Source organism: Cetorhinus maximus, chromosome 17 (genome assembly GCF_964194155.1).
Source record: "Cetorhinus maximus chromosome 17, sCetMax3.hap1.1, whole genome shotgun sequence".
In the NCBI taxonomy this organism is placed as follows: Eukaryota; Metazoa; Chordata; class Chondrichthyes; order Lamniformes; family Cetorhinidae; genus Cetorhinus; species Cetorhinus maximus.
Window position 1 is genome coordinate 50,867,728 of NC_135895.1, and position 12,453 is coordinate 50,880,180.

General features: G+C 43.0%; 1 protein-coding gene across 16 annotated transcripts in view; it reads right to left on the bottom strand.

The window, feature by feature from the left end:
* Nucleotides 1-12,453, bottom strand: part of nfia (nuclear factor I/A) — an 801,190-nt gene that overhangs the window by 269,507 nt on the left and 519,230 nt on the right. For 12 of the 16 annotated variants that reach the window (XM_078561185.1, XM_078561189.1, XM_078561181.1 and 9 more), the window contains exon 3: nucleotides 9,085-9,147. The exons of the other annotated variants lie outside the window; for them this stretch is intronic. In XM_078561185.1, the coding sequence (XP_078417311.1) occupies nucleotides 9,085-9,147 (63 nt within the window). The remainder of the gene's footprint in view (nucleotides 1-9,084; nucleotides 9,148-12,453) is intronic. 16 annotated transcript variants of the gene reach the window in all.

Consider the following 12,453-nt stretch of genomic DNA (forward strand, 5'->3'; position numbering starts at 1 on the left):
GGGAACTTTATTACTATTTCTTCTATCAAACTGATTTATTTTTAGTACAACTGGCCTAAAATTAAAGTCAGGCATCTGCTATACCCACATTAAGCTGGCAAAGAAAGTAAGGCCTCAAATGTCAATATCATCAAATAGCTAATTTCTTACTCAAGATGAGGAAAGATGAAAGCTTAATGACTCTGGCATTCAAGCTCAGTAAAATCGTAATAACATTGTGGAGATATTTTCTCTGGTGGGTGACTCCAAAACTAGGGGACACTGTTTTAAAATTAGGGGTTGTCCTGAAAGGACAGAGATGAGGAGATTTTTTCTCTCTGAGGTTTGTACAACTTTGGAACTCTCTGCCTCAGTAGGCTGTTGAGGCGGGGTCATTGAATATTTTTAAGGCAGAGGTAGGTAGATTTTTGTGGCAAGGGAATCAAAGGTTATCGGGGGTAGGTGGGAATGTGGAATTCAAAACACAAACAGGTCAGCCATGACCTTAGTGAATGGCAGAGCAGGCTCAAAGGGCCGAATGGCCTACTTCTGCTCCTATTTTGTATGTTAATATATCCTTCCAGGTGATTTGATTCCTACTTAGTCATGCCACAGACTAACTTGACAGTTACAGAATATAATTTGTTTAATAACGCTTTTCATTAAACCTCTTTTTATTTTTTAGATTAATTTGTTTGAAACATACCCATGTTGGATAGTATTAAATCTGTTAATCTAACCAGCTCAAGTCCCACAGCATTTCTCATATTCCTCCCCCAACCTCGAAGAAATCATTCCCTAAGTGCTGACTTCTCTCTTTCTCACAGTATTACAGTGATGAGTGAACTCATGCAGCTTGTAACCAGAAATACAGAATCAGTTACCTGGTCGCTAGGTTAAAATCCTTGAACTCCCTCCCTAGCAGCACCATGGGTGTATTTTTTTTATTCATTTGCAGGATGTGAACTTCGCTGGCTGGGCCAGCATTTATTGCCCATCCCTAGTTGCTCATGAAAAGGTGGTGGTGAGCTGTCTTCTTGAATGGCTGCAGTCCATGTGGTGTAGGTACACCCACAGTGCTGTTAGGGAGGGAGTTCCAGGATTTTGACCCAGTGATAGTGAAGGAACGGTAATATATTTCCAAGTCAGGATGGCGAGTGGCTTGGAAGGGAACTTCCAGGTGGTTGAGTTCCCATCTATCTGCTGCCCTTGTCCTTCCAGATGGTAATGGTTGTGTTTGGAAGGTGCTGTCTAAGGAGCCTTGGTGAATTCCTGCAGTGCATCTTGTAGATGGTACACACTGCTGCTACTGTTTGTCGGTGGTGGACGGAATGAATGTTTGTGCAAAGCGGGTTGCTTTGTCCTGGACGGTGTCAAGCTTTTTGAGTGTTGTGGGAGCTGCACTCATCCAGGCAAGTGGAGAGTATTCCATTACATTCCAGACTTGGGCCTTGTAGATGGTGGACAGACCCTGGGGAGTCAGGAGGTGAGGTACTCGCTGCAGGATTCCTAGACTCTGACCTGCTCTTGTAGCCACAATATTTATATGGCTAGTCCAGTTCAGTTTCTGGTCATTGGTAACCCCCAGGATGTTGATAGTGGGGGATTCAGTGATGGTAATGCCATTGAACATCAAGGGGCAATGGTTAGATTCTCTCTTGTTGGAAATGGTCATTGCCTGGCACTTGTGTGACGCAAATGTTACTTGCCACTTGTCAACCCAAGCCTGGATATTGTCCAGGACTTGCTGCATTTGGACATGCACTGCTTCAGTATCTGAGGAGTCGCGAATGGTACTGAACATTATGCAATCATCAGTAAACATCCTTACTTCTGACTTTATGATATAAGGAAGGTCATTGATGGAGCAGCTGAAGATGGTTGGACTGAGGACACTACCCTGAGGAACTCCTGCAGCGGTGTCCTAGAGCTGAGATGACTGACCTCCAACAACCACAACCATCTTTCTTTGTGCTAGGTATGACTCCAACCAGTGGAGAATTTTCCCCGATTCCCATTGACTCCAGTTTTGCTAGGGCTTCTTGGTGCCACACTCGGTCAAGGGCAGTTACTCTCACCTCACTTCTGCAGTTCAGCTCTTTTGTCCATGTTTGAACCAAGGCTGTAATGAAGTCAGGAGCTGAGTGGCGCTGGTGGGACCCAAAAAGGTTATTGCTAAGCAAGTGCCGCTTGATGGCACTGCTGATGACCCCTTCCATTACTTACTGATGATCGAGAGTAGTCTGATGGGGTGGTAATTGGCCCAGTTGGATTTGTCCTGCTTTTTGTGTACAGGACATACCTGGGTAATTTTCCAAATAGCCGGGTAGATGCCAGTGTTGTAGCTGTACTGGAACAGCTTGGCTAGGGGCGCGGCAAGTTCTGGAGCACAAGTCTTCAGTCCTATTGCTGGAATATTGTCAGGGTCCAATGGATTGCAATGGTTCAAAAAGGCAGCTCATCATCTCCACAAGGGCAATTAGGGATGGACAATAAATGCTGGCCTTACTAGCAACGCTCACATCCCAAGAATGAATAAAAAAAACTGGTATTTAGCTAATTTAGCCTAGAGTGTCAGCAAAGTTGCATATTTATTATTTTCCATTTAACCAGGAGCAGTAGAAATCAATGGATCTCATTGCAAAAACTGAATTATGCTCATTCAGGCATTGTACCTAAGTTAAAGCCATTTTTTGCTTTGCAATTGTACCCAATCTTGCAAGTGTTCTTTTCAGGCTGCCTTCCACAAAGGCAGGAAAACACACAGATCTATGTGAAGATCTATGTGAAAATCTCTGGGTCACATTACTACTGAACTTGATAGGAGGCAATAAAAAGGGCACTTTGACTAATAGGCAATATAATGTTGTTTGCAGAAGTCATGGGTGCCGTTGGATTCAAGAAAATATCGAGCGTAAAATCTGAAAATCTGCGACAGTCACCCGAGCATATTTCAGTTTGTCATTCCACAAAAGCATTGGCATAAGCATTGGACGCAGATTTTACAGTTTGTTTATCGATAATAAACGGCACTGAGAGGAATACTTTAAAAAATGTCCCCTTCATCTAAATAACATGAAGTATTATAAAGCAGGAGACCACATACAGCTCCGAACCTATGAAAACTGCCCTTTAAAATCCAGACAATTCAGTGCTATTTACACTTATATTTCTTATTACTTGGTTTGCTCTATTTGAATTTTGTGGGCTCGTAGATTTGTGAAGGACTAGTCTTAGGGCGGAGTCATCCCAGATTTGCACTAATTGTGGTAGGGGAGGCAGGAAAAGGACATTTCACCCACCCTGCCATCACCTCTGGCCTTCAGTAAACTGGGCACCATATTTAAAAGCCACCCCTGCACAGAGCTAGCACTCTTCAAGGGACAGGAAGCTGCTGGGAACTGATGGCTGCCAAATGGGGAAAACATGCTGCCTCCACATTTGGCGATGCCTCCCTCGGATGCCTACTGGGCACAGTGGAGGGTCGCCACAATGTCCTCAATCCCCACTCTGGGCGAAAACCAGCAAGCAAGGTCACCAATCCTGCATGGAAGGTGGTGGCAGCAGTGGTCAGCACCAGCGCCCTGCAAAAGAGGAACCCAGTGTCGAAAGAGGATGAATGATCTCCTCCATTCTACCAGCGTAAGTCCCTCTTCTCATCAGTCTCAACTCACACCCCCACAAACCCAACACACATCCACAGGGATTTCGCACCTCAAGGGACAACACCACTAACTCTTTCACACACCCTCACATCTTCATCAGACTCATATCCTCTCAAGCTCATGTCCTCATTCTGTCCATGGCTCCTCTCACCACATAAACATTGCCCGGACTGCTTCCTGCTCACATTGTCTCCATCTGACTTTGTGCAGGAGAAGCTGGCTGACAATAGCAGGGAGAGGTCCCAGTGGGTGGAGCGGCCCACATTAGACCCCTCACTCACTTTGAAGAGCGAGTCATCACGTTGACTGGTGAGGACATGGACCATGCCTGCGGTGACGGTGATGTCGGCGGCAAACACCCACATGAGGATCCTGCACTACATCATCCCTCTCTCAACACAAATGTGAGTGCTCTCTCTCCTGCTTTTGACTCTGCTGCCATGCACTAATCATCTAAATTTTGTTCACAGGGAGCTCTGCCAAGTGGCCGAGACCCTCAGCCAGTCAGTCCCTCAGCTCCACCCAGGTCCACACCTCCAGCCAAGAGGACACCTCCTCCATTGAAGAGCTGGAAATAAGCAACCTGGAAGACCCGTCACGGCGCTTCCCCACACCCTCCACCAGCGCAGAGACACACCTCAGTGGGACCTGGATCTAGAGCAGGCTCGGGTTCACAATCTGGTGGTCACCGCAAGGACACATGTCCACAGCAGGAGGAGGCAGGTTCAACCGAGCTCCCAAGCACTCGGAGGACTGCTGGTGAAGAGGCATCTGTGAGGTCCGAGTCAGATGACAAGCCCCTGGATTCGGCCTTCCAACTCATCGTGGAGAGTCAGCAGGAGGCTTGGGAACATCACACAGAGCTGTTGGAAGCCCTCAACAGGGTGGCACACGAGTCGGAGGAGTGCGTCCACCTGCTCTCTGATGAAGTGGTGCCCACATGTGCAAGTATGGAGGTCACCATGGGAGGATGGAGGACATCATGAAAACCCTGGTCTAGCAGAATGCGGAGATGCGTGCAAACCTGCACTCCATCAAGGTAGCCATGAGTGACTTCCTGCAGTGGCAACACAAAAGGGAAACGGTATACCTCGACGTCCCTCCAGGTACTCTTTCCCGCCAAACAGTCAGGCCAGGGCCCTCAGGCACCCACAGGGAGGAGGAGTGGCAGCTGGATACCCCTAGGTCATCCACTCAGGAATCTCAGAGGCTTTCTGATACTCTCTCACACTCACCATTCCCTCCTATCATGTGCACCCTCAGTTTGCTCCCCAGGAGGCAGTCATCAACATCACAGGCCCCTCCCTTACACATTCTCCTGGACATACCCCCTTACTCCCTCCTCCACCCTCACTCCCTCACCCACCCTTACTCCTTCTGCCCCCGGGACTCCATACCCGCCCCCCTTAAACTCGTTCCTCCTCCCAAAGTTAGGCCCTCCTCCGAACTCCGTCCCTTACAGCTTCTTCCCCTTATACCTACCTTCCCAGGTGCCACATTCTCCCCTGTTACACCCTCCTCCCCAGTCACACCTAGACCTTCCTCTCTCATTCCCCCTGGTACACCTTCCTCTCCCACTCACAGCTGGACCTTCCTCTCCCCGACCCACCGACGATCATCCATTACAGCCTACGGCCAAGACTGTGATGTTCCGAAGCAGACCCCAGACATCAACGGAGACCTCCCACTTTCTGTGAGCCACTTCGCAGTGGAGCCATGTCTGTGAAAATCCACCCAGCGTACGATGCACATGTTCCTCCAGGGCCCAGTAGCTGTAGGGCTCCAGCATCTTTTACTCCTTGGATGTCCATGATGTAAGTCCTGACTTCTGCATGTCGCACTTGTTGTGACGTGTTCTGGGTCGGTGTGTTTTCCCACCAGTGTGGGGGGATGATTCTGCAGGTGTATTAAAATGACATTCCCAATGTGCGGCGGTGGGAGACATTGGCGGGTGGCGCAGACAATCGCAAACTGGTTTCATGGCGGCATAGAACCAATTTTTGGCCTTCTCGCCATATTGTCCGTTTGTGCCCACCATGATGCCCGATGCCAACAGAGACGGAAAATTCTGGCCTTAGTGTTTTTATCTCATTGATCGGCAAAGCCTAATCAGAACACTAAGACCTGTTAGTATTAGCAAGTTGAGATATATGTAAATTAATGAGAACCTGGATTTAAACATGCCTATGCAACCCACAAAGACAAAAGATTGGATAAACTGTTATATAGAACAGAGAGTAGCTGGCAGTGAACATAAGACAGTTATCTGCAATCTCTAAGTTCAGCTGACATACTTAAACCTTCACTCCCATGGGTTATGACGTAATTAGAAGTGCTCAATTAAATTACTGCCTTGTAACCTCACTGCAAACCATCTACTCTCCTCAGTTTATTACCCATCTTTTTCTATTAGAGAAGCAAGCATCAGTAACAGAAAGTGGACACAGGAAGCATTAGGCAATCACTTCAAGTGGATTAGTTTTGACTAACCCCATGAAAAAGAACTTACAGTCGCAAGCTCAATCTTTTAACAAAACATAAAAATAATAGAATTCAGCATTCAGCCTGAATTCTGCTCTTCAAAGCATGAAGTTCCTTTATTTTTCCTTACTTACAAATCTTACAAATTAGATGAAAATTACACCTTTTATCCAGCCAGTGATTAAATGAAACATTTATGTACTGTTAGGATTGCCCTTCTGGGGCAGGGCAACTAAATAACGAATGCTGAATAAAAAGTTAAAATCCCACCTACTCGATACACATGGTATCGAGATTTTAAGGAAAACGCATGCGTTAAGCCATTAAACAAAACTTTCAGATATGCAGATAAGTTCATATTCAATATCCATTGCTGGGATAGCCAAGATTGCATTGCAAAAAGAAAATCTGACGCTTTTGTTTTACTTTGCATTTTAAGAATTAGTTGATATCCTGCAACAAACACTGACAGCAACATCCAGAAGTTCAGAGTTCAGTCCACTTTGACCGTGTAGATAACAGTTGCAGTAAATGAGGAACCAAGAAGTGGGGAGAGAAGCAAATGGGGAAAAATATATACATTAAATGCATTTACTGTCATGTCAAACTAAGTTGGGCCGTATAACTGAAGGCCAACACCATTGCTGCTAGCGCTATTAAATATGATATTCTGACACTGGCTCTTCATTTAAACTTCCATGACCAATTTCATGTTGCAATACAGGAATCGAATGCAAGTTACAGTTAGTGATCTAACGATGTTATGTGTTTGCATGCCTTTAGCAAAATATGCATACATAGACATACTTGTAAGATCTAATTGCAGAATTTTTATATGCCTCCATTTAAAAAATATATTATATACACACTGACAAAGATTGCAATTTTGAATGTTTGCATTTCAGCAACATAAAGAAGCTGTAAGCATCAACACTTCTGTGCCTTTTTTTAACTGCTCAATCCCATCTACTGGTCTGCTCACCATATCCCTTAATCCCTTTGCTTTCTGGAAGTTTCTATTGTGTCCAACTGAAATATCAGTTGGACTAAATGTGACAATGGCTACTAATAAATACATGGTACATAATCTCCTCAGAGTCTGTGTTTCTGTGCCTTGTAGGATTGGTGTACAGATGCAACAGAATTTATTTACTAACAGTTTACTAAAGCTACAAACCTTGGTGTGGTTGAAAGCTTGTTTAGCTAATTATATCAACAAAAATCATAACTCAGTCTATTTAAATATGACAAAAATTCAAATGATTAAAGCATCCAGGATAGCTAGGCTTTAAAAAATCTTCTTGCGCAGAGTTTTGCTATGGTTATCTTTTTCAACTGACTTTAATCTTAAATATACTCAACAAAGTCACACCAATAATGAATACTAATACAGCTGGAAAATTAATTTGTGATTTCTGTGCGAGTGCTATATTGAAGTGAGCTTATAATTCATCACTCAAGAAGCTAATGGCTATGTGCACAACTGTTACACTGTGTGCCTCAGAGAATTAAACACCCCTCCACCCACCCATTTCCTGTGGGTAACCTTTCAGACTGAACACCAAGAATTCTGAAGTCTAAATTTAGCTGTCGAGAGAACGCGCTTCTCTATGAGCAACATTTATTTTAACTGTACTGTACAGAGTCCTGACTGAATTATTGCACTAATATTTGAAAGTGAAACTGCCTACTCAGAATGATATCACAGTCCACTCAAAGCCTTAACTCCCATTGCAAACTTGAAAGCTTAAGTGTAACATTTTCAAATTTAATAATGCTTTCACAACTAATCAGAATGGTAAGCACATTTCTCAGGTTTGGAGTCTACAACAAGGTGCAAGAGCAATTGTATTTATCATCTGAACTGAAGGTTAAATACAAACAAGGTGAACTATATGAGGGTAAAGAAAAGTTTACTCCTGTTTTAAATATATTGGCATCTACTGTTACCTTCATTACCAGAGATAATTTCTTAAAATTAGATATTGGAAATAGTTCTTTCATTAAAAAAAAAATCCAAACTGAATAATTAGCAATAACCCTGTCTTTTACAGCATCTTAGAGTGGGCATCAATTGAAGTCACTGCATGGCCCTGGATGAGATATCTCATGGAGCTTTTGATGAGCAGGTTCAATGCTGTAACAGAGTACCACAAAAATTCTCCACTACAAAGATGCCAGCTGGCTTTCATAGCAAGCTTAAGCTGAAGATGATGGTCTACTACAGGGAACACTTCTTTCAAGTTTCTATCTGATATTTTTAGTACCAGATACCAATCAATAGGTGATCTGCCTAAATGCTCAGCTTGGTGGTTGCAGAAGCCTCACCGGAAAATCTCAACTTCTGAAGAATTAATGTTGTTAAATAGAATTGCTGGAGCTCACTAAAAATGATAACATTCAGTTTAACAACACTCATTCTTTTGCCTACCATCAACATTGTTGCACAATGTTAAATATGTGTTTGCACAAATTACATTCCTCATTATGTCAGGTGCTCAATGGTCAATGAAAACTAAACTGGTACGTTTTCTTATTCCACAGCTGTAAGATCTTTATATCTCACAGAAAAAAAGACTTCAAATGTATTAAAGAATCAGATCTGCAGCACATCAGTTTTTTTTGTTTTTTGAAAACTTGGTTGGCTTTGACACAATATTCAAAGCTAACGTCACTGAGGACTTTCACTGACAGTCACTGAATATAAAACTGCAGTATTCATTGTTAGCTAACATAGCTAATGTCAAAAACTTCAAAAGAAACTTTACTATATTTAGGTCTTTTCTTTAGAACCATTGATGGCATTTAATTCTTACAATCAATTCCCTAATGGTTTAAGGGCAAATTGTTACAACACTTGGAAAAACACAATCTAGTTTGAAAAGGACAGCTGTTCTTCTGCAGAGTTTATATAGTGAATACTGCTACAGTGTATCTTTCACGTCAGATTAATACATACCATTTTCTGGCTGGTCCTTGATATCCTCACTTTCCTGGCTAGGACTTTCAGACTGACCTGAATCTGAAAGACAGAAAATATAAGCCGACCTATTAGAATGGATCACAGAAACTTCATCATAGAAGCAGACCCTATGTCACTGATAGCTGCACATCCAAGCTATCTATTCTAATTTCTGCTCCTTCCCCAAAGCCTTTAGAATTTTACATCTTCAAATGTTTATCTTTTTCCCTATTAAAGATTGACTGAAGTTCAGTACTGTAGCTACTTTTCAATCAATTGTAATTGATTGTAAACCATGCGCTGAATAGCTGCCCATTCGCACACTGTATTGGGGCACTGGTCTGCTGCAGGGCCTGCGATTTATTATACAGTGAGTACTCAATCTCAGCCAGGTTGGCCCTGAGAAGGGCTGAGCTGAAGCCCAATTCCAATCATTTTGGTAAGCTGTGACCTTAAAAGAGAAACCTTGTGCCAGGACTGATTATAGGGAGGATCATTCCTCTATGGATTGTGGAAGGTAATATTGTATCTCACCAAAGTTTCCTTTAATCGTGATACTTGTTAATTCTTTTTCTTTTTCTAATCTAATTAATTCTTGCCCCATTTCCAATGGGTGCATGCACCAGCTACCGTGTTCAGTTATTGATCTTTCGTGAAACTTTGCAAATATCAGAACTGTGCTATTAGCCAATGTTTAAAACACCTCAACACATACCAGCATCCTCTCCATCCAAATTGTACTAATACCACACAGGAAAAAGTGTCATCCTGTGGTTGTGCTTTTTCTCCCTTTCTGCTTGGGTGTTAGGAAAATTCACATGTGCAAATGGGGAATCTCTTTAAACACTTATGCACCTTCTATACTTAAATCACTTTCTCAACACACAAGGGCTTCTGGTAGTCTTCAAGGACACTTCAGTTAAAGGGACATGGAGACTTTGCCTCTCATCATTGTGGCATATATGCCCTCAAATGAGGGAAGTCTTCATTATACTCATAGTCCTGTAACATTGTCTTCTCTGCTCCCAAAGTAAAAAAAAATAATAAGCGCTACAAAAGGAGGGTCATAATCACTGAAATCTCAGTCTGCAGGAAGAGGAAGCTATGGACTTAATAAGCAAATTTACATTTCACCATGGAGAGTGGAGAAATGGCCACCCTTACCTGAAGAACCAAGAGACCCAGAATAACCCAGGCATCAAAAGATCTATGATTCAGGAACATTTTTCAGGTGGAAGGAGTCCAATCCATTTACCTCCAACACATTGCAGGAAGTTTCTCAAGATCTGCAGAATGCCTTGAGGCTGTGACAGCCCAAGTGAACAGAGCAGCATCAAAATGCCAGGAAGAATTTCCAAAGATATTGATGGCTTCTAGAATGGCCTCTAACAGTGCCCCAATCGTGTTTAAAACATGACATTTTCACAAGGCTCTCAAGACCTGATGCAAGCTATTAAGTTTGGGATGATACCAATCAGTAACACCTCAGAAACTATGCCCCGCACCTGTGGGCTGCAATGAATGAGTGCAGATGCCACAAACATATGAACAAGGAGCAGGAGTAGGCCATTTGGCCCCTTGGGCCTGCTCCGCCATTTAATAAGATTGTGGCTGATCAGATAGTAACCTCAAATCTGCATCCTACCTACCCCGATAACCTTTCACCTCTTGCTTACCAAGAATCTATGCACCTCTGCCTTAAAAATATTCAAAGGCTCTGTTATTGTCTCTCTGAAGAGTGACAATAAATCTACTTTCTTAACTCCAATTCCTTTATGTGGCCTGTTACCTTTGCTACTGTAAGCCCCTTGCAGCCAGAATCTAGTCCATTTGAGGCAGAAGTTACCCTGAGGAGAGATTCACCTCACCTCTGGGGTTCATGGTGAACCAACCCAGCCATTCAACCTTCTTTCACTTAGGGTGAGACCCCACAGTACAAATGGAATTAATGGGAACACTGCTTGAACATTGCTATGGTGCAAACTTTCCACTAAGAAAGTGATAAAGGTATTTCATGAGAAAACATGCCTCACTTGTTGATCCAGTAATAAATTACCCTTTAGATTATCTAAGATGCTGTTCCCTGTTGTGACCTGAAAGGATTCTGTTGCATAAAAGCTTAATGCTGTGGTGACCTTAGCAGCTCTGCAGAGTTTTTCCAATCCTCAAGGTTTTACACAAGTCAGCCTGTAGCAAATCACACAGCTTGACAAAATGACTATAGTGAAACACAGGCAGCAAAGTTTGTTTTTCTCCACCGTGCCCAGGCAAGAGTGGTGCAGTTTATAAACATGAGTTCTTCAGCATCAATAATACTGATGTACTTTTTGATCTCAAGATGTGGGTCCTGAAAATCTGTAAGATGGGATCCCAGTGATTATGCTGGAATTTTCACCAGCCATCACTCTCCATGCCACAGTTTGTGGACTTAGTGTGTGCATGGGCTGGAAGAAGCAAGTGCCACTATATGTGCATCACTAATCAGAAAATACAGAATCTGACCATTTTTGGGGGTGAAAGTCCAGGGCCTCACTTGCCCCAACTGCCTTGCTCCCCAAATCCCATGCAGGCTTCCATCAGCCTGATGTGTAAAGGAGCCAATCTTGATTCTTTTCAAATTTTGGTGCATTCTTTGAGGATCGGGACCTGATGAAGTTCACTGTTTCCACTTAGATGTTAGCAAACCTAATCTCGCTTGGCATACTAGACTTCATAGAGTCCTGATTGAGCTGGGGGATTCTCTACCCTTTTGAAGGTAGTCAAAGGTCCTACCCTTTAAAAGGCATGTTAGAGAATCTGTTTATTAGTAAATTCTGGCAATCTACACTCGAGTTGCAATGGTAGACTAGCTGGACCCACCCCTCCACAGTATTTCAGGGCTATTGTCTCCCCATCCAAAACATGCACCGCTACAAGACCATCTAACAAGGTTCCTTACCTCCCAAAATAGATGCAACTTAATTAATTAGGAAGTCATCTAGAAAGTATGGCTTTGCACACTGAAGGTTTTTGCGCAAGCCAGATTAAGGGAGGAAATAAAAGTTTTCAACAAGTTCTGTGTAGAAGCAGAAAAAAAGTCAGTACTTCTCAATGAAGTAGCACTCCAAAGGAAGCCTATGTTGTTTAGCAATCACACACTCATTTCATATGGACAAGGTGAATGCTAGGGGTGAAATATCACTCAAAGTCATGAAACTCAGCAATTTAAATAATATTCAAGATAAATAAGGTGTCGCCATGTACATAATTTGGCTTCATTCTGGCCTCCAAATGCACACATTGGAAAATGCAGCACATTGCAAGACAAATATGCAAGCATTTACCCTCAAAACCAACCACCTCCCTCAGACAGCAGACCACTTCCCC